Below are 22,668 nucleotides of genomic sequence, written 5' to 3' on the forward strand. Positions count from 1 at the left end.
CTTAATAGATTGGACTTTCTGTTTTTGGGCCTGACTAAGTTGCAAACCAGAGTATGAACAGGAGGTATTCTCTTCAATAATTTATGATAGTCCTTTTTTCTTTTTTTTATGTTTTGGACATTTTTTATGTAATATTGTGCTCATTGAGAGTTTTTGACGCATTTTTTTAATCTTTGAGAATTATTCAGTATTTAACTATTTAAAGAATGTCAAAAATATAAGTGATATCAAATATAATACATTGTACTGCTGTAAGAAAAGTTATCAAATAAAAGGATCATTTAAGAACTTTCCAAAAATAAAATGATCATTGTAACTATAGAAGACCAATAATGGAACGGACAAATTTTTTGCATATGACATAGGATACATATGCCTGAAATTATTCACATTTCAAGTAAAAGATATATATATATATATAATTTATTTGGTGTTGATGATATGATGAATAATGGAAGCAAGCTTAGCAGTTGTCAATGGTTTCTCATGGTAATCATTTAAGCCAGCTTCCATAAATTCTCTTATTTCCACTTCCATTGAACGTGATGACACACCAACAATCATGCTGCAAATGCCCATTGACCGAAGCTTTTTTGTTGCCTATAAATGTAAAAGCAACGTGACAATCTCATTACACAACATGCTAGAAAAAATTATGTTATGGTGAAAAATTAAATTAGGTAAAAAGTAAAGATTGTAATTTTTACAATAGAATAAAAAAAATAAAAATATCATATGCAATGCGTATTTAATAAAAAAAAATAACTACAATTTTCACTCTTCATTCAATTTTATTCTTTACTTCAGAAATTTTCTTTAGAAATTACTTCTCTAACATTATATTGAACCTTATCCTTAGTCTTTTCATAAATAGTAAACCTATCCTAGGAAACTAGCTAGTCATCTCATCAACTTGGCTTAAATAAATAAGGTTCTTGTTTCTACCAAAAAAAAAATTATTTTAGTCCAATAAAGTTTAAAAAGTTTTAGTTTTAAGACTTTAGTTTTAGTTTCTGTTGCTACTGCTTTGTTAATCAATATAAAAATACATAACATACCAGTATTTAAACTATTATGTTAACACTTCACAATAACTAAAATAATTTTTTAAAAAAAATTACTAGACCAAAATAAAAAATTAAACTGAAATTTTATAGGAACCAAAAATTTAGTAGTCTCTCAACTCTATCTCTTCTTGCGTTGAACAACCTTTGAAGGAGCATAAATTAAAGATCTTTTGAGCAAGATTTTGTTTTTCTCATTTCCATTATTTAAATTGTCCTAGACCTATAGTTAAGAGACTAATGCAACTTATGGTATGAACTTCATAATTAACCTACTGTATAAATAAATTTAAACCAATGCACTAGTTAATGCATCAAAAGCTTAAGCTTTTTTATTATTCTTTCAATAAAAACATTTTATTTTAATTTTCTAAATATTATGAACATATATAGAGTCTAAATTTAAAATATGAGCTTATAATAATAGCTTAGCTTATTACCTCAATGCCATTCATGATGGGCATATCCTTGTCCATAAGAATGAGGTCAAAGCTTTGACCATAACAATGAACATCTACAGCTTCTTTTCCATTTGCTACTCCCATGCATTCCACTCCCAAACCATTCAACATCTTTTGATGAATCTTTCGGTTGATCATGTTGTCATCTACGACAAGAGCTCTTAATTGGGTCGATAAATTTCGACTTGTCATTAGATTTCTCTCCTTGTGACTTAGTCAACCACAAACCTAACTTGAAAGAAATATTTAACAAAGAGAATCATCAAATGAAATTCCATATCTACTATATCTCGTTAGATATGTCTTGATGAAAATGTCGAAGGAATCAATAGAGAAAAGGGGCTTTATTCTAAGGGTTGATTTTTGAATTATCTTTAGATTTCTTTTTGGAACAAAAAATGGTCAACAATATTATTATATACATCTAATCAAGAGTAAATTAAAACTACTACACAACTAAAAATATTTATAACATGACAATTTTTTTTTTAACAAAATACAAACATATATGTAGTTTATTGGATAGAATGATTTGTTATAACGACCCATTTATTCATCTAACAATAATAGTCAATAATGCATGTTAATTAAAATTCACACTAACCTGGAAGAATAAATTTTCTCCTTATTCTAGAGTAATAACACTAATTTTGTAATACGTGGAGAAATGAGGAAGATGAATGAAATTGGCTTTATGCTTGGGTGCTATATATATATATACAAAGATATATCATATATTCCAATGTGGTTAATTGACTAAGCATACCACAAGAACATGCAAGATGGAAAGAAAGACGAAGAAAAAGTAGAAACTGTAAAATTAAATTAGGTGTGCACACTGAGTTTGTAGAAGTATCATTTGATTTCGTTCAAATCTCAAAAGTCTAAGGGAGAGTGATTTGTTTTCCAAAAATGGGGGTGATTCCTGATACACTGGGTAAATGTGTAGACCAATCTTTTTTCTATTTTTCACTAAACAAGAAGACAATAATATTACAATTAGATTTTTTTTGGGTACTCTTGGTTATTTGCCTCTCATTTGTTTTTTTTTTTTTTTTCTCTTTGGCAAACGAGTTTGACCCACAAAACTTGCGGCACTAGTACACTATACTTCATTCATTTCTTCTTCTTGAAAGTGCAAATCTTACACTGCATGGAAAATAAATAGATAATAAATTAGAGGCAAGCAATGTGTCCACATAACATAACTTTATTTACCAGGACGAGAATAATAGATCACGTGGAACTATAGAATGTTACTAGCTACACTATTCTCTGATCTATTCTCCTCGTTAATGGATTAGATTCTATTTTATCTTCTCCATGAACTTCTTTTTAGTTTATACATAAACACAATTTGCATCTTATATATCAATGTAGGTATGCTTATAGTAATTAGTAAAGGTGAATTCCATTAACTTTATTCCACATATTTGACTATTTTTCCTCTAATTATTTTGTATATAGTATGTTTCTTTAAAGTGGGTTGTTTCCTTGTTTTTTGTTTCTAACATTTAAACACCTAGTTCCTCGTATATTTAGAAATTTTTGTGTTGTTTCTATTCTAACATGTGAATTTCATTGTTATTATTTTTTCAGATTGAGTTAGATGTTAGACAGGTATTTATTGGTATATAAAAGAGAATAACACTATTTATCTAATTATATCCAATCAGATCCCACAATTTTTCTGTATATCTTCTCTTACATTCATTGTTCTCTCTCTCTCTCTCTCGTTTTGACCATTATAACCAAGGTTAGTTATTAGCAGCATATTCACATGCGTTTGTTGTATAATTTATTTTTTATTTTTATATAAATATTTTGTTATACTAAAAAGTTGAATTCAGTCTTCTCATTTAGCCATTTAGGCACTTCTGCTTTCTGCTAATATTTGTGTAGGTGTGGCTTACTAGAGAAATAGATTTGATCGAAAATGACATTCACTTGGATTCCAGCTGTGGTTATTCTTTTACCTAAAAGGCAAGTACAGCGAGATTATCAGATTATCCATTAACTCATATATAGCTTAAGGGTAATTCCACAATTTAATTATATTTGTTTATTTGGCAAACCCTAAATCCAAATATCTCCTGGTGCGTGAAAAAAAGTGAGATCGCTCGTTTTAAGAGTGGAGCCTAAATTGTTTGTTATTGAGAGAAGTAAAAGGGTCAACATTTTTTTTTTCTTATGAGGATAAAATACGTACAAGCTGCTTCATTAATAGTTTAGAAATATTGTATTGATTTCCGAAAGCCCCCGGAAATGGAAATGTAGTGCTTGCCTTACTGATAGCATTAACAGAATTTTTTGGTATATAGTGATATCGACATTAACAGAATTTTTTGCTGTGTCTCATTGGGATAATGCTAGCAGCTTTATCAATTGGAATTTATGGCTAGTGGTATGGTCAACGATTTGGATGGAATCCGTGATGCATTTGCATTTGAGAGTTGCAAGTATACGATGGACATTTCCATTACACATCATTTTTCCTATATATTCTCAATACAACAATTTCATTTGATCATTTATTAGAAGCCGGGTTAACTTCGTAGAAAACACTAACCGTAAAAGAAACGCTAAATAATCTACAATAGATGAGGATCTAAATCATGAATTTTCCTCATTAAGAATAAAACAAGCAACATTGAAGCAAAGCGCCTTTTGCGAATACTTTGGTGTTATTCTGGCACGTTAGGGTCCCCTAAAATAATGATGATAATAGTATAAAAATGAATAGATGATTTTCTTGGGGTGGCAATAATTGTAGCTTGAAAATACGTTTCAAGAAACTTATACCTAAATCCAATATAAAGTAAATGAACCACTAAAAGAATGTAGTACAATCAAATCAAATAATGTTTACTCAATATACATTACATGTGTCACTGTATTCCACCAGATCACCACCAGCACCTCTAAATTCGAATAAACATTGGCACAGAAAAAGTAAAGACCAAAACTATATTTTATAAAACAGAGGAAACGGACCTCTAAAATTCATGCACGCAAATATACAAAATACACAACAAAGAATAATAACACCCAAAAATCACAAATTTACTTCTGAATGAGCATGCTAATCATGAGAGGCATCAATGGCTTTGCCTGTCCTCGCTTGTGAGATTCTATTCGCATAAATAGTGACCAACTTCAACTGTGTGCTGTTAAGCCCTTGCAAATATGGCAAGAATGCTTTCCCAAGCATGATATAGATGTCCACAAGACAGAAAACAACGGTCTGTAACCATCCACCACACAAACGGATGGAGAAAAATGAGGAAGTGTAGAAAAGGGGGAAAAAGGAACAAGCATAAAACCAGCCTACAAATTTTAGCAATAGAAACAATACACCAATCTTCTCATTCAAAGAAAATATTTTGATTCAGTCAATCAATTTCATAATCCTTTTAGTGGTGTATATTATGATATTATTGGTTAAAAGAACAAAATCATATTCAGTATCTGAACTGAAGCGTGTTTATGAAATTGATTAAAGAGGGTAATGAGTGCCAATGGTAAGGAAGGAGCAAAGCAAGTTTAAGTGACACAAACATCAAACATCAACATCACTAGACAAGGAGTTTAAACATGAAAAAGGGGCTAATTACTAGCAATTGATTCCCTTGAATGGTTTTGTTTATGCAAGTATGCTTGGAAGTAAGAACAAATTTCTTTCCCTAAGAGGAAAGAAAGAACAATTTAATTTATGAGGATACGCCAATACCATCCGTGGCATTGGTGACGGGTTTGTGGTCAAGGCCAAGAGTGGCATTGCACTGATGATGAGAGGCACATAAAGGAGTAACTAGTGAAGGTACTTCTATCACTTAAAAGTAGATACATTGTATACTGGCATCATTGCTTTTTACCCAAAAATACTTTTCTACTAATGATGGAATATAACTATTTTAAGGTGCTAATGATGGAACATAGCTGCATTCATCTGTTACACTGATCTCAGACTGATCCACAAGGAATTTTTTACAGCCTGAATTTTTTGTATATTTAGTAGAGCACAATAAATTATTTCAGGCAAAAGACCCTACATACCTTGCGAACATCTGCACTCTGGTTTCCGAAAGCTTCAAAAAGAGCAGGTAGAAATGAAGGTAACTGAGCCATCAGTTCCTCTTGAGACAGCCGGCCAACAAGCTGAAGAAAGAAATCAAATTACGTTAGAATGATCATAAAGCATATTTGAATCTTGTATAAAAAACGCTCCTAAGAATGAAGGGGTCAGAGTTTAAAATATTGGATGTCGTAAGGCTGGGGTACATAAACAAATCATAAGACAATAAAAAGCATGATCCATTAGCATGTGGTTATCACATCATTAACTGATTGTGCTCCTACTTTTTAAGAATCAATACAGAATTCAACCATGCAAAGTATGTATGATAATTCTGAATTCTCATTCAAGGGGTAAAAAAGGAATGGAGAAAAGTGTCTCTGTTAAGGGCCATTTCTGAACAACAATGAAAACTAAGGAAACAACCAAAGAACAAAGGAAATGGCATATTGGCTGAGTGATCGAGGTAACCAAGATGTAAACATGAAAGAATATAATAAATAACTAAACAGGGAAATGCAAGGATAAGTTTTATAACCTAATATAGAATATGACACAATAATATGCGGCATTTGTTAAATAGGTCAGGTGACTTGCTAGGGGTCTGTAGCCTAGCCTGTAGAAAATAAGTTCAGCCTTAGGCCTTTTGAACATCAAGAAGCATAAGGAAACAACGGCTATAATTTAAGTGATTTTTTATTGTTTTTTGGAATTTTTTTTTATTTTTAAATTTCAAGCCTTCAAACAGGTTTCAAACCAGGGTAGAGTTAGACTTAACAACTGGTCAAACTTAATACTTATAAAATAGTCTATAACAGGTTACAAGCCAAGTTGATGACATTGCAGATCTGGCCCATCTCCACCCCTAAATATGCCCCCACACTTCAAAATATTGTTGACTTAATAGGGCACTTTTCCAAAACAAAAGAAAAAACAAACCTTTGTCAAGCAATTTATGCAAGTGACAAGAGTTTTCTCATCCTCTGTAACCAGAAGAGGGACTATAACCTGCAAAAATTTAAATTTAGAGCATCAGCTTAAACAAAGCAAAATCCAGCAAATCCGCTTTCTCTCAAAGATAATCACAGGAAGTAAGGACAACCACAAAGCTGGGAGAGAGAAAAAATCAAGAAATACATACACTTAAACATCTGAATGGATCATACTGGGACAAAACAATGTTCAGGCAGTGCTCTGATTCACTTGAGACCTAAATGCAGGATGTAAGGCTGAGCCAAGGAAAAGAAAGGAACTATCGAAAGACAAACTAAGACAGGATAAAGTGTTTACCTTCGGAATTATATCTTTTGTGACATGAAGCAGCTTCTCAATTACAATCTCAACTGAGTTCTCCATTGCATCTTTCTGCAGAAAACAATTTTCATTTAAAAATAAAAACAAAAAAAAATCATAATGATATAAGTGAATGTCCCAGAAACACCTATAACAGGTATCTATAGTTGCAAACACTGATAATATGAGATGATAAAAGAATTATTTGAACAAGAAATTGAAGAAATGAAGTGAAGAAGAAAACCTGATTTTTAAGCATCTCAACTATCAGTGAAAGAGAAAGCTCTCTGATTGAGGAATCTGAATCATCCAGCACCTCAAGAACAACTGTCAAAATCTGATTGAAGTACTGCAAGCACAACAAAATTATTATCACATAAAAGACAAATCCAAAGATAAATTCGTTGTTGATTAACAGAATTGAATAAATTACAGTTCTTTTGGACATAGAACTTATCTATTCAACAAGATAATGGTTAACTGTTAATATCACACAAGAAACCAGTAAAACTTCACCAGCCAATACAGATGCATTACAAAGCTTTTATTTATGCAATGGGTTGGGTGGGTACAAGGCCTAAATTAACCAATATAGAAGTACTTAAAAGTTTTCAAACAAATCATAAGAGTTAGCTGCATTAAAAACATTTTTACAGTTTAACCTTTTTTTTCCCGAGAGGTTGTCTGAATTATTACAATAGGAAGATAGACACATAATATTAATACTAACTATTAAATGAAAACATCAGTATCACTGTAAAACAACTTCTATATATGGTTATAGAATTACGGAATTTAATGGACTACTACTTTTCTTTTCAAACTACTATAGAGACACTCATGAAACCAAACATACCTTAGTCCAAACAGAATGATCATTTGTTATAGAAGCGTCAACTAACTGTTGAAGTGCTGTCCGTTTACTTGAAATAGGGCTGCCATCACCCTCGCTGCATATCTACACAAGAGAACAGCTATATATTTTCAATTTTCAGATAATCCAAGAACACAAGCAACAATTAAGCCTTGTCATGTGACATAACCTAAGATATAACTTCAAAAATAAACCAAAAGAAAAGATCAGTCCCAAGCCACATTAAGTTGTCTCCACTTTACTTGAAAACACTAATACCATCTGTTGACTAATTATAACTGCCACTTTCAACAGCTGTCTCAGAAGTCATTATCAAAGTTGACCGATGTATAATTAAGTATGTAATGATTTTTAATGAATATTGTGTTACTATCTCTAGAATAATGCTATAATTTTACTACATCAAGTTATTGGACTCCCAGTGGGTTAATCATCATGTCTTTAGGGTTTTCTGCATATATTTTACAAACGTATCACAGGAATCTTTTAAGTTAATTTCCTATTTCTTATGTGCATTTTGCTGCTCTTGGAGAATATCTTATAAGTCTCTCAGTCTCAATATATATATACACACATTTCAAATAGTAACATTATAAAGGATATTGATTCTCTAGTAGTTTCAAAACTCACCATATGAAGAATTTGAGGAATGCTGGGTCCTGTGTCAGTCATGGAATTAACCTTTACAGCTTCAGCTAAGTGATGGTTCAGTTCCAATTCAGAAGAATGTTCTTTGTCATGTACATATGCTTCAGCATCATTTAATTGCTCTAATGACACCAGACCATTATCATCAAGATGAGGAATTGAAAGACCCTCATAATTCAAGCTATTGTCCACATGTCCAAGTTGGCTAGTTTGAGAACCAAAGTTTTGTCCCACTGGATTAACTGCATATGCAAGATCATTAGTTTTTGCACCAACACTCCCACTAGTGGAATCTGTCTCAAGATTCTGACACAAATGTTCCTGAATTTCACCTGAAGCTGTCTGGCCAAGACTGGCTTTAATCAGGGTTGAATCTTGAGAACTCCACTTTCTGCCACTATCACCATCTAAGGAACCAGCAGAATACCTTCCAAGGTATTGAGCTTTTCTAGAGAAACCAACATATCCATCTTCTGAGGATGACCCCACAACATCAGATGGATCAAAGGAAGACTTAGAACGCCGATCTTTCTTGCTTTGCAGATAATTCATTAGGTCTACTTCAATGCGAGGAGTGTATTGTTTAAGTGCTCGTCTCAAAGAATTTTGTTCTTCAACTGACAAACTAAGTATGAAGTTAAGAACTGCAGTTGAATCAAAGTGGGAGTACACTGATATAATGCATGTAATGGCATTTTCTTTAAGTTTTGTATTTTTATCATAAACCAATGGGGCTAACTTGGCAAGCCATAATTTTAGGATGCCAATATTAGCAGCACCTTCTGGATTCATTGCATGCTTCTTAAAAGAACTGATGGCAAATTCGATAACAGCCAACTTAGCCTTGGGAGACCTTTGTTCATCTAGTGAGCGTAACAATGCAGGTAAGAGTGAATCTATACTGTAAGTTTTGCTAACAACTTCCAAGGTGGTTGAACAAGGCTGTCTAACAAGCTCTTTAGGGTCTATTAAACGTGAAAAGACATGTGGCAATATTCTTTCCATGTAACCCTCAAAAGGCTTTCGGCATGCTGCAACTATATCCGCAAGAGTAGAAAGAGCAGCCTGTGCAACCTTATGATGGGGATCATCCAAATGCTGGAAAAACAACTTCATTACCTTCTCAAAATTTTGGACAACTTCTTGAACCCCCTTTGGACCTAGCTGCAACAAAGAGTGAAGATAATTGAAGGCAGCAACCCTGGCAGACCAGTCAGACCCTGAAGTAAGTCCTTCACTCAAAGCTTCATGAAGAGATGCTGGACCATCTGAATAATTTGACACCTCTCCAAGAGAAAGCTGGTTATCATCAAAACTCCTCCTCCTGCCAGCAGACATACGCCCAGTAACATTCTTTCTCAACAGCGGCCTCTGGAAATTAGGCACATTACTATTATGTGAATCCCTTAAGTTTACATCTCTATATGGAGCATCCAAATAATGCTTATCAGTGTTGGCCTTCATAAATCTCCTAGCCTCTCGAATGTCACTATTATCATCAAAAGAACGTCTTTCCTGTAATCTTTCAGAAGTCCTTTTACTTGAATATAAAGATAATGATGATAAAGTCTCAGCACTGACATTACTATGATATGAAAACTTGGCAGAATCTTTCGAAGCTTGAATTTGAGTGATTATGTCAGATAAACCAAGACCACCATTTCGATTACTACTTTTATTGATGCCAGAAGTAGTTGATTCTGTTGTTGAAGAGCTTGCTAGATGATTAGACGCAGGAACAGCAGCTGGGAATGGTGGATCACGAGATGATGGAGGGTCAACTCCTGCACTAGGGGCAATAAGAGAAAAATTTATCCACTCATAAATAATTTATAGAAACCATCATCAACCGATGAATGGCAAAAAATCCTGAAAACTAAGGTAGAAATAAAAGATTCAACAGGTAAACTTATTTGGTACCTAGATCCAAACTTGATGACCGGAGAGACGAATTATGCTTATCAGACAAATCCAAGCCTCTAAGCATGCTTTCAATAGCAGTGACCTTCTGTTTGCTAGCATGCAATACACTTTCCAAACTGCGTTCATTACCCTTACCAAGTGACTTAGCTTGTGAAAGAAGTATGCCAGAAGAGACAGATGTCCCTGATGATACACTTGAACTTCTATCCATTGCGACAATAGCAGAAGTTCCATAACCAGGTACATTAGAGGAAGCAGAGGCTTGATTTGGTAAAGTCATCAGTGCGCCTTTATCACGAATGGAAGGGGAAGCATGTCGCCTATGTATTCCTCCATCCTCTTCATTTATTAACTGTAATTTTTGTCATTTTAAAGGTTACTTAAACAACAAAATATAGGAACCAGTAACACCATCCAAATCTTAACTACATACCCTCTGGATTACAGGGTCAAAGGATGAGAATAAACGTCGAGAACGCTCTGGCCAAGTTTTTGCAAACATTCTGTAGCATATCCTTGCTGTAGATCGTACCTATCAAGCCTCATCGAAATCATTCTCAAATACGCATAAATTGACATGAATAAAGAGGTCACGTAACAATGTCCTGTAATGAATATGCAAGTAATCTTCTGTCTAAAACCAATAAAGTTTGATAAACAAATATAAAATGGTTTAACGCATATTTGCAAGACATTTATCAAACATGCTACCGACTACCAAGCATGAACTATGACACAACTATTTACCAAAAATCAAATAACCTGGAACTATAAAGCTACCTCACTCATTGCATCTGAAACACAACACTTTATCATATCCTCGTATAAATCAGCTGATCGATGTATTTCTGGTGCATCAGGCCAATGTTCTAGGACCAAAAGGGCATATTCACAACACCTGAAATACAAAATATACTGATTGGGGGGAACTAAACTCTCATACACGTCTTTCAAATAGTTTATAATTCATACCTAGCACGAAGAACTGCATTTCGATCATTCTTTGCGCAATCAGCTATACGAGGAAGCACACGAGCAACTTTGCAGTTGCGCAGCATCTATCAAAGAGAAGACAAGCATGAAAATGGCATATAGCTCGGAGGTAAGAATATGCATACACAATTAGATATATAACATTACCGTTTTTATGCAATTATCTGCTGACTCTGCAATTACAAGCACAGTAATCACAACCAGCTTGAAAAGGACCTGATTATTATTAGATCAAGAATTAATAAAGATTCTGAAAGTATCAAATCGTGATAAACTACTGATAATTAAAGAAAACAATTAGAACTTACTGGTATAAACATTTCAGCACAAGCTTCAAAATCCCCCAAGAGTTCCTTGGATAAAAAGCAAAGTAGATGGCAAGCCTAGAACAAAGCAAATAGCAAAAAACTAAAATCAGGAATGTGGCAAGAACCTGACCGATATACAACGTCCTTTGATGCCAACAAACATATTAAGACAGGATATAAACTTGTCAAAGTAATGAAGGTTAAGCATAATACATAGAAAGCAGGACCACTTTATAAGAGATAGAATTCACCAATCTCTCAAGTTTTATTATAGAAAAAGTTAGTGCACCTGCTTCACAATGCTAGACCTTCTGTCAGACAACTGTGTGCTCAAAGGTCCAACAAGTTGCTTCAAGAGTCCCCGGAAACTTGGATAATCAGCAACACCTGATAAGAAATTGAGTACAAAGATATACTCAACAATCATGATATAGAAAACACAAAATAAAATTGTAGTAGGCTTCATATGTCTGCGAAAATTACAAATGAATAAAACATAAAACCACTATACTAAAATAATAGTAAAATGTAAGTGAAAAAGCCAATGAAAAACAAAGCAGAGAATTTAAATAAATAATAGCTGTCTAGTTCAATAAAAATCTTGGCTATAATCAATTTAGTTTGAAAGTGCACCCCAATCCCGCCAAGAATTTTTGCCTAACTAAGAGTCTAAGACCCTCAAGATTCGGCCTCTATAAGACTAGTACAGCAGTTGTAGTTTAACTCCCTACTAGATTCAGCAAGTTTTTGATAATGTTTACCAAATATATATCCAAGTTCCGGTAGATACTTCTCATAATCTCATAATGAATATATATACTGCAATGGAAAATATATATGTATAAACTATAACAGCAAATGTTCTTAACATTCATAATTCTGTGAATAATCCTGAAAAGGAGTTAAGAAGCACCAACCTCCTAGAACAAGACCTTCAACTCTCTGCATAGCAGCAATACGAATTGACCAATCTTTTTCTGGTACAAGAGTAGATGCAATCTTCTCAATTTCCCTGGTTAACTCCTTCTCTGAATATACCTTGATAGGGTCTATAGGCTTCTCAGTAACGTCACCTTCCCCTGGTCATAATCAAATAAAGAACACAAATTGAAGAATAATAAAGAACGCAAATTGAAGAATTCATGTATTAAATAAAACAAATTTGACTAACAAAAAGGAACAATAAGCTTATATAGCATGCTTGCAAGACTATACACAAATATGAACAATATACAATGTAGACCGCATGTACACTATTTCATTGACAAAATGAAGAGGAAAATATTTACTATTTGGTAAAAACCGGTCAGATCCCAAGACTAACATCTAACTAGAGGTCAAAGCTGATCATGCTGACTAAATATGTTGAATTGCCGACTGCCCAATGAGACACGCTAAACATCCAAATTTGTATTAACTGATCAATGCACAAAAGGAAAAAATAATTACCTTACCACACCACAGCTAATGCCATTTGGAATAGCACCCTTTATAACCACAAGCTGACAATTTTAACAATCCAATTACGATATGGAAGCTTGTTTTGGTATCAGGATAGAAGGAGATCAAATGACTTTTGAATATGAACTACCATGTGATACCAATAAACATGTCCATAGTAGACATATTACTTAGACATTTTAAAAAAGATTATACAGCACTGTCACCATTATGCAGCACATCTCTAAATGAATAAACGGGAAACAAAATATAATTGAAGATAAAATTAAAAGGCAAAGTGGCCAAGTGAAAATGATAGTGCTGGTGCAAGTCTGGAAGAACAGAATTTATTATAAGCCATAATCCCATATATAAAATTTCATCAAGACTAAATTAGAATAGAAGAGTTTATGAACCAATAACTGCAAATGTTCTAACCTCCGAATAGAGAGGTCTCCCTTGATGAACTTTTAGCCTTTGGACTACTTTTCTTGGTATTTAAAGGCTTAATTTCCCCAGTGATATAACCACTCGGAACACCATCTGAAGAGCGGACTTTCGGTTGAATTCCCTCTAGCCTGGCATTAATATCTTTTACCTGAAACCACCATGATGCAATGAGTAAGAAAAAGTAAACTTTGAATGTAGTTGACACTAAATCTAAAATGGCCTTCAAACTTCAGAGGTCTAAATTCTTGAGCTTGAGTGTACGTAAAATATTAAATGATATTATGCAATTCTTTCATAATTACCAAAGATGATGGAAGATTGTGGCGTTGAAGTTCATCACGAAATTGAGGGCCAGCTTGAGCATACATCTCCTGTAAAGCAGATAATAATAATAATATTCATATAAATCACTATCTTCATACATGAATTTATCAACAAATTAACCTTGGTTTATTTCAAAATAATATCAATTAAATAAAACAATGAACCAACAATTGAAACAAATATAATTCATTTATTTATTCATACTCATAACTGATAAACAACAGAAAAAATAAAAATACATAAAACACTGTAAAAACTAAAAGGATTTCAAACATTGAATCAGATCAATTCTTAATATTATCCATATGAAAACCACAAGTTTCAGGCTTTGAAAAAATAGTATAACTTTCTTTCATATATATAATATCAAATTTTGATATTGCAATACAGCCAACAGTACACACAGCATGATTCCAATATCAAAAATACCGAATCACATCACTAATTAATCCCACTTCCATTCTCTCATTGTTTATGCTAAAAACAGCAGTGTTTTTGAAATACTTCTTTATTTATGGCTAAGCTAATGATTTAAATTAATCACTGATAAGCAACCTTTATCAATACCTAAGATAAACTTAATATCCTAATGCCATAACCTAATCCTTTAGCCAATATATACAATATTAAGTTATTTCAAGATAAGGTATACCTACCTCAATGCACAAAATAGCTGCATCACGAACGGCAGGGTTTGGATCATTGAGCAAATGCAAAACCTGACAATTGATAGTTGTGAAAGGAGTTAGTATTTCATCCTAAAAGTATTTTAACGATAAAAACGTACAAGAACTGCCTATCTAAAAAAGTTCAATCAATATACAGGAGGAAGGATGGCCCGCTGAAGTGGAAGCTCAGTAGATGAAAATAGATTAATTGCTGATGTAACAGTTCGTGTGAACTCCTCTCTGACTCTCCAACTTCTGTGGGCCCACGCAGAGGATCCTGCTCGTTCAACGATTATTGTAGGAGAAGAAACCTACAGGTGATAAAACTATTTCAATTTCAAAACGCATGCAAAACATAACTACTTAGAAGTATCATTTTCAAAATGGAGTTCAGAATAGATCCAAGAACATTTTGCATATTAGTGCAGTGTAAGGAAATCACCCAAATGTCACTCCAATATAAACACTCAAGCTACAATAAATTCATATAGAAATAAAGCCTGACTCCAACAGATTTTCAATGTTAAACTCCCTTTATTTGGTGATATATCACTATCCAGATTTTGCAATTAAACAATAACAATCTGGAAAAAATAGTCATTAGTCCTCTAAAAATATCTCCAGCCTTACTTGTTAATAGGCCTACTCTTATCCATGGACCATTTTAGAAAGGAAAGACAGTTAGCCTAGAACTTTCTATGGTACACAATTATTATTGAATGCATACTCATAAGTTTCAGCAGGTATAAAAACATCCTTATCTCTCATCATGGGGAATAGCATCAGCAGGTCTTTTGAAATACAATCACAACTGCCAGCAGACTTGTCATGAATTGTGGTTTAGGGATGTAGACGCTATGATTGCAGGCTTTAAAAATTATACTTTAAAGGATATTAAGATTTAATTAGCTTGTTCACTGGCAGATGATAATTGCAGGAAGAGTGCATCATATGCTTCCTCTCCTCTAGAATAAAAGCTTGAATGGCGCAGAGAGTCAATTTGTTGGATTTAGAGGCACCACAATTTAAAATGTGAAATATTAAGACATCAGAAGAATAAAATAGAAGGGGAATTAAACCTAAAAACAGAAAGGTTTTTGACACCATGATGATGCCCATGCTCATGCTCTCATGATGACTGCATTGCTTTGCACTGACATTACAACATAATACTCTACATCCGCAATACAAATCCCGAAGAGATCTATCTTAAGGCCAAGCAGCATAGGTCACAACCACGATAAAAAGAATAAGTAAAATAAATTGTGTTGCATAATATAGAATAAGGAAAAACCTAGACAATAAATTGAACCCTAAAGTCTTAAGATTCTCCAGACAAAATTCAAAAGAGGTTAAAAATCATCATCCTTAAGCAACTACCTATTCTAAATTAACACCTTAACAATCCAAGCAGTTCAGCTCACACTTCACTCTCTCACCACTCGCAATCCAAATGAAATTCTACACTAATTTCTGCAACTAAAGTGGACATGCAAAAATATAAATAGAAACAGGAGTGTGTGTGTGTGTGTGTGTGTGTGTGTGTGTGTGTGTGAGAGAGAGAGAGAGAGAGAGAGAGAGAGAGAGAGAGAGAGAGAACCTCCATGAGAGTGAGCAGGAGCCTGCGGGCGGCATCACGAACAGGTTGCTTGGCGTCACCGAGACGATCGACGACGGCCGGGAGTAGGGCGTTAAAATGGAGCTTGAAGTGGTCGCCGGAGAGGACTGCGGCGGAGGCTAGGGACTGAAGAGCGCCCTGTGAGACCCTGAAGTTGTTGTCCTTAAGCAGATCCATGCACGAGTCCACAAGCGACGTAACCTCCGATGACGTCAGCGCCTTCCTTGAAGATTCTAGAACCTGGTGTAGTCTCTCCACTCCCGCCATCCGCTCCTTCGTGTCCTTCGCCCTCGCCAGTTCCAGCGCCTCCTCCATCTCTGCGCTCCGATCTGGTGCAGCACGATGCAGATCTGGTGCACCGATTCAACAAACGAATGTGGAAAAAGAGGCGCAAAGTGAAGTGAATTGCTAAGGCTTAAGTGAGAGAAAATGTAGAGAGAGGAAGATAGATAGTGCAGCGAGCGATTGAGATTGAGATTGAGATGAGAATTTTACCGCTAAATGTAGCGGAGCCGTCAAATTCAGAGACGCTTTTGGTGTTTTGTTGCTTTAGAGAGAGAAAAATGATAGCGACGGAGAGAGAGAGAGATTGACGGAGAAGAAGCAGACGACGACGATGAGTGAATTTGAAAACTGTGTTTTGTGGTTGCGGGACGTTGAAATTCTGACCACAGTTTGACTCTTATTTACCATTTATGCCACTGTGTTATTTTGTTTGCTTTTATACGCTGTCTCACTCTCATTTTCTTCGCTATCCTTTCCCATTTTTTATGCCATGGTCTCTCTCTCTACGGAAGAGAGGGGAGGGGGGGAGGGGGTGGGGTAAATGGAAGGGCGTGGTGAATGAATTATTTCAAAACCATAGAGTAAATCATAAGATATTTCATTATTTCAAGTTTCCCGTCCATGAAAACAAAAAAAAAGCTATTTCAAGTTTAATAATTAAATATAGCCAATTCTACTGTGCCAATTAGGGTCAAATTTGGTCGAAGTTATTTTTTTATAACATTTTAAAATTTTAAAATTTATTAGTTTTTATATTTTTAAATAAAATATTAATTATTTAACATTTTTTATAATTACACATTAAATTTTTAGGCACTATAACAAACATCCATAATTATTTATCTAGATTAGTTTGATGTATAAAAAAAATCATCTTTTATATTTATATTGTTCGTTAGTGAAAGTAATAGTTGTATCTATACCAATATATAAAGCCAATATCAGAGTTTGGTGTCCAATTTTTAAAGACACCATTTACCCTCAAATAATTTATTTTACAAATCAAATTTATGGACAAAATAGTAATAATACATTTTTGTTTATAAGTAACAAAAAAAGTCATTAACCCATTAAATAACTGCTGCAATCGTGAGGAAATTAAATAACTGCTCCACTTATAAATATTCACTGTTGCCGATCCTTTTTTCTGCATCTTGCTATCTTTTGGTTCTGACATGCATTTACTAAGAAAGGGACACCTGTAAATCATTGTGAGAGGATTTGACAAGGAAGTTGATATAATTTCTATGCCAATTCTATTACCAAATACAGGTGCCTTTTGAAAAATAATAATAGACGTCATGATAATACAAGTGGTTGGTATTTTATATTTACGGTTTATTTTATTTTTGAGTACTAATTTTTAATTTTTAAAAAAAAATTCAAAGGACAAGTACTATTTATCTTATTCCATTTTTTCATCTAAAGTTTATATTTTTTGTGTATAATTATAGATCGAGCACTACTATTCAAATATATTCTATAGTATTAAAATTTATCTATAAATATATTCTATATTTATTAAAATTTATCAATATTTTTTTTGTATTGTTTGATACGTATTATCAAAGTCTATGTTTATTAATTGATACGTATTATTAAAGTCTATGTTTGTAATTTCCTATAATATATTTGAATAGATCGAGCACTACTATTCAAATGTAGAATATATTTATAAGTTTGTAAGGAATTTAATGAATAGCTTAAATATTCAGCTTATAAATATATTGGTTGAGCAACAACATAGTTCCAAAACTTTAATGGTAAATTGCTTTAAAAAATTAAGGCTCCAACCGTATTATAAATATTCCAAAACATGAATAGCTTGAGTAACAACATAGTTCCAAAACTTTAATGGTAAATTGCTTTCAAAAATTAAGGCTCCAACCGTATTAAGAATATATTGGTTGCTCTTTACAATGCCATTATTTTGTGGGGTTTTCACGTAGGAAGTTTGATAAATTATTTCTTAAGAATCATAAAAGGACTATATAATGAATTCTTTGCCAATATCAATTCTCATACATTTTACTTTTGTATGAAATTGAGTTTCAATGAGTTTTACAAAATGTGGAATCAAAGTAGCTACAAAAACATATTTTTCAAACAAAAGTAGAAATATATTCTATATTTGAATAGTAGTGCTCGATCTATTCATGTTTAGAAATATCTAGAAGTAGAAATGCTCCGCCATAACCGTTTCTTTTAATTAGGTATTGAAAAGAAGAGTTCGTAATTGTAAAGAAGAGTTTGCGAGATAAAAAATAAATTATAGATTATTTTTGAGTACATTAAAAGTTTATATTTATTTTTAAAAAATTAGAGTACATTAAAATAGTACAATAATAAAAAATAATTCAAAAGATAAAATTAACAAACTAATGGAATATATATACACAACTAACCAATGTTATTTGGACCAATTCTAATACTTGAATATCTAAAAACATATTTTTAACATATAAATAATATTTTTTGAATTTCGTAAATCTTTTAATATAAATAATTTAATATTATCTAGACAAAAAAAATTAAAAAATAATCTAATTAGAAGTTATTAAAAAAATTATAGAATGTACAAAACTATTATAGATAAATTTTTGAGTACAATATCAGAGTACATTAAAAATAATATATTAGATTAAAAGTGGACATGCAAAAATATAGAGAAACGGTTATAAACTTTTAATGTACTCAAAAATAATCTATAATTTATTTTTTATCTCGCAAACTCTTCTTTACAATTACGAACTCTTCTTTTCAATACCTAATTAAAAGAAACGGTTATGGCGGAGCATTTCTACTTCTAGATATTTCTAAACATAAATAGATCAAGCACTACTATTCAAATATAGAATATATCTCTACTTTTGTTTAAAAAATATATTTTTGTAGCTACTTTGATTCCACATTTTGTAAAACTCATTGAAACTCAATTTCATACAAAAATAAAATGTATGAGAATTGATAATGGCAAAGAATTCATTATATAGTCCTTTTATAATTCTTAAGAAATAATTTATCAAACTTCCTACGTGAAAACCCCACAAAATAATGGCATTGTAAAGAGCAACAGTGAGGAATATTTATAAGTGGAGCAGTTATTTAATTTCCTCACGATTGCAGCAGTTATTTAATGGGTTAATGACTTTTTTTGTTACTTATAAACAAAAATGTATTATTACTATTTTGTCCATAAATTTGATTTGTAAAATAAATTATTTGAGGGTAAATGGTGTCTTTAAAAATTGGACACCAAACTCTGATATTGGCTTTATATATTGGTATAGATAACTGACGTTAAGTGAAGAAGTTAATTAGGAAGGGTAATATTGGAAAGAAATATTGAACACCAAAGTTAATTAGGAAGGGTAATATATTTGAATAGATCTAGAGTGCCAGAAAGTGTCGCGGCCTTCGTCGTCTTCGAACTTGTAGATCCTGAGTTCGCAATCCTGCTCGAGAGGCCTGGCCATGTCCCATAGCACGCCATTGACCCTCGCGATGAGTGCGTTGTTGGCGAAGTTCTTCGAAATCTCTTTAGCCACATCGAACGGCGTCGTTTGCCACTTGGCGGCGTCCTTGACCGTGCCGTCGGGAAGTGTGACCTTGATTGGATCCGGCGACAGTGAGAGGCTCTGGGTTTTCTGCTCGGCCTGGATGGACTCGAACATCTTGATACGCTTCGGAATGGTGGCGTTCAGATACTCAACGTCCTTGGGGTGGGGCACTATGACGGTTACGGTGGAGTAAAAGAAACGGTTACGGCGGAGATTGTGGATAGCGTAGCGGCGGAGCATTTTCAATACCTGCAGTCAAAAACTCGCAAACTCTTCTTTACAATTACGAACTCTTCTTTTCAATACCTAATTAAAAGAAACGGTTATGGCGGAGCATTTCTACTTCTAGATATTTCTAAACATGAATAGATCGAGCACTACTATTCAAATATAGAATATATTTCTACTTTTGTTTGAAAAATATATTTTTGTAGCTACTTTGATTCCACATTTTGTAAAACTCATTGAAACTCAATTTCATACAAAAGTAAAATGTATGAGAATTGATAATGGCAAAGAATTCATTATGTAGTCCTTTTATGATTCTTAAGAAATAATTTATCAAACTTCCTACGTGAAAACCCCACAAAATAATGGCATTGTAAAGAGCAACCAATGTATTCTTAATACGGTTGGAGCCTTAATTTTTGAAAACAATTTACCATTAAAGTTTTGGAACTATGTTGTTACTCAAGCTATTCATGTTTTGGAATATTTATAATACGGTTGGAGCCTTAATTTTTGAAAGCAATTTACCATTAAAGTTTTGGAACTATGTTGTTGCTCAACCAATATATTTATAAGCTGAATATTTAAGCTATTCATTAAATTCCTTACAAACTTATAAATATATTCTACATTTGAATAGTAGTGCTCGATCTATTCAAATATATTATAGGAAATTACAAACATAGACTTTAATAATACGTATCAATTAATAAACATAGACTTTGATAATACGTATCAAACAATACAAAAAAATATTGATAAATTTTAATAAATATAGAATATATTTATAGATAAATTTTAGTACTATAGAATATATTTGAATAGTAGTGCTCGATCTATAATTATACACAAAAAATATAAACTTTAGATGAAAAAATGGAATAAGATAAAGAGTACTTGTCCTTTGAATTTTTTTTTAAGAATTAAAAATTAGTACTCAAAAATAAAATAAACCGTAAATATAAAATACCAACCACTTGTATTATCATGACGTCTATTATTATTTTTCAAAAGGCACCTGTATTTAGTAATGGAATTGGCATAGAAATTGCATCAACTTCCTTGTCAAATCCTTTCACAATGATTTGCAGGTGTCCCTTTCTTAGTAAATGCATGTCAGAACCAAAAGATAGCAAGATGCAGAAAAAAGGATCGACAACAGTGAGGAATATTTATAAGTGGAGCAGTCATTTAATTTCCTCACGATTGCAGCAGTTATTTAATGGGTTAATGACTTTTTTTGTTACTTATCAACAAAAATGTATTATTACTATTTTGTCCATAAATTTGATTTGTAAAATAAATTATTTGAGGGTAAATGGTGTCTTTAAAAATTGGACACCAAACTCTGATATTGGCTTTATATATTGGTATAGATAACTGACGTTAAGTGAAGAAGTTAATTAGGAAGGGTAATATTGGAAAGAAATATTGAACACCAAAGTTAATTAGGAAGGGTAATATATTTGAATAGATCTAGAGTGCCAGAAAGTGTCGCGGCCTTCGTCGTCTTCGAACTTGTAGATCCTGAGTTCGCAATCCTGCTCGAGAGGCCTGGCCATGTCCCATAGCACGCCATTGACCCTCGCGATGAGTGCGTTGTTGGCGAAGTTCTTCGAAATCTCTTTAGCCACATCGAACGGCGTCGTTTGCCACTTGGCGGCGTCCTTGACCGTGCCGTCGGGAAGTGTGACCTTGATTGGATCCGGCGACAGTGAGAGGCTCTGGGTTTTCTGCTCGGCCTGGATGGACTCGAACATCTTGATACGCTTCGGAATGGTGGCGTTCAGATACTCAACGTCCTTGGGGTGGGGCACTATGACGGTTACGGTGGAGTAAAAGAAACGGTTACGGCGGAGATTGTGGATAGCGTAGCGGCGGAGCATTTTCAATACCTGCAGTTAGAAACTCGCAAACTCTTCTTTACAATTACGAACTCTTCTTTTCAATACCTAATTAAAAGAAACGGTTATGGCGGAGCATTTCTACTTCTAGATATTTCTAAACATGAATAGATCGAGCACTACTATTCAAATATAGAATATATTTCTACTTTTGTTTGAAAAATATATTTTTGTAGCTACTTTGATTCCACATTTTGTAAAACTCATTGAAACTCAATTTCATACAAAAGTAAAATGTATGAGAATTGATAATGGCAAAGAATTCATTATGTAGTCCTTTTATGATTCTTAAGAAATAATTTATCAAACTTCCTACGTGAAAACCCCACAAAATAATGGCATTGTAAAGAGCAACCAATATATTCTTAATACGGTTGGAGCCTTAATTTTTGAAAATAATTTACCATTAAAGTTTTGGAACTATGTTGTTACTCAAACTATTCATGTTTTGGAATATTTATAATACGGTTGGAGCCTTAATTTTTTAAAGTAATTTACCATTAAAGTTTTGGAACTATGTTGTTGCTCAACCAATATATTTATAAGCTGAAT

General features: G+C 33.1%; 2 protein-coding genes across 4 annotated transcripts; both read right to left on the bottom strand.

Moving 5' to 3' along the window:
* Window positions 1-255: 255 nt before the first annotated feature.
* LOC112698033 (two-component response regulator 24) lies at window positions 256-2,315 on the bottom strand. Its single transcript, XM_025751461.3, has 3 exons — window positions 2,130-2,315; window positions 1,505-1,753; window positions 256-600 (listed from the first exon to the last, which is right to left on the bottom strand). The coding sequence occupies exons 2-3, from the start codon at window positions 1,715-1,717 to the stop codon at window positions 424-426; spliced, it is 390 nt and encodes a 129-aa protein (XP_025607246.1). The 5' UTR covers window positions 1,718-1,753; window positions 2,130-2,315; the 3' UTR covers window positions 256-423.
* A 2,051-nt stretch (window positions 2,316-4,366) lies between these two features.
* On the bottom strand, window positions 4,367-16,994 carry LOC112695121 (CLIP-associated protein). 3 transcript variants are annotated; one of them, XM_072196481.1, is made up of 23 exons: window positions 16,635-16,788; window positions 16,122-16,489; window positions 14,677-14,832; window positions 14,510-14,572; window positions 13,832-13,900; window positions 13,518-13,677; window positions 12,557-12,718; window positions 11,929-12,026; window positions 11,640-11,714; window positions 11,479-11,547; window positions 11,311-11,396; window positions 11,119-11,236; window positions 10,772-10,870; window positions 10,336-10,690; window positions 8,748-10,199; window positions 8,398-8,657; window positions 7,750-7,851; window positions 7,138-7,242; window positions 6,891-6,965; window positions 6,742-6,810; window positions 6,540-6,608; window positions 5,582-5,683; window positions 4,367-4,769 (listed from the first exon to the last, which is right to left on the bottom strand). In XM_072196481.1, the coding sequence occupies exons 2-23, from the start codon at window positions 16,452-16,454 to the stop codon at window positions 4,608-4,610; spliced, it is 4,239 nt and encodes a 1,412-aa protein (XP_072052582.1). In that variant the 5' UTR covers window positions 16,455-16,489; window positions 16,635-16,788; the 3' UTR covers window positions 4,367-4,607. The 3 variants fall into 3 exon arrangements, with proteins under 3 accessions (XP_072052582.1, XP_025603114.1, XP_029154608.1); XM_025747329.3 differs by having other exon boundaries at window positions 8,398-10,199; window positions 16,635-16,994; XM_029298775.2 differs by lacking the exon at window positions 16,635-16,788 and having other exon boundaries at window positions 8,398-10,199; window positions 16,122-16,612.
* Window positions 16,995-22,668: the final 5,674 nt, after the last annotated feature.

Source organism: Arachis hypogaea, chromosome 6 (genome assembly GCF_003086295.3).
Source record: "Arachis hypogaea cultivar Tifrunner chromosome 6, arahy.Tifrunner.gnm2.J5K5, whole genome shotgun sequence".
Taxonomy (NCBI): domain Eukaryota; kingdom Viridiplantae; phylum Streptophyta; class Magnoliopsida; order Fabales; family Fabaceae; genus Arachis; species Arachis hypogaea.

Bases quoted from the DNA above. Each gene is read 5' to 3' on its own strand.
- LOC112698033 (XM_025751461.3), bottom strand. From the start codon at position 1,717: ATGACAAGTCGAAATTTATCGACCCAATTAAGAGCTCTTGTCGTAGAT. The intron at 601-1,504 runs GTAATAAGCTAA...TTACATTTATAG, and splicing joins CCATCATGAATGGCATTGAG to GCAACAAAAAAGCTTCGGTC.
- LOC112695121 (XM_025747329.3), bottom strand. From the start codon at position 16,454: ATGGAGGAGGCGCTGGAACTGGCGAGGGCGAAGGACACGAAGGAGCGG. The intron at 11,548-11,639 runs GTAAGTTCTAAT...AATAATAATCAG, and splicing joins GTGCTGAAATGTTTATACCA to GTCCTTTTCAAGCTGGTTGT. The intron at 4,770-5,581 runs GTATGTAGGGTC...GGATGGTTACAG, and splicing joins AGAGTGCAGATGTTCGCAAG to ACCGTTGTTTTCTGTCTTGT.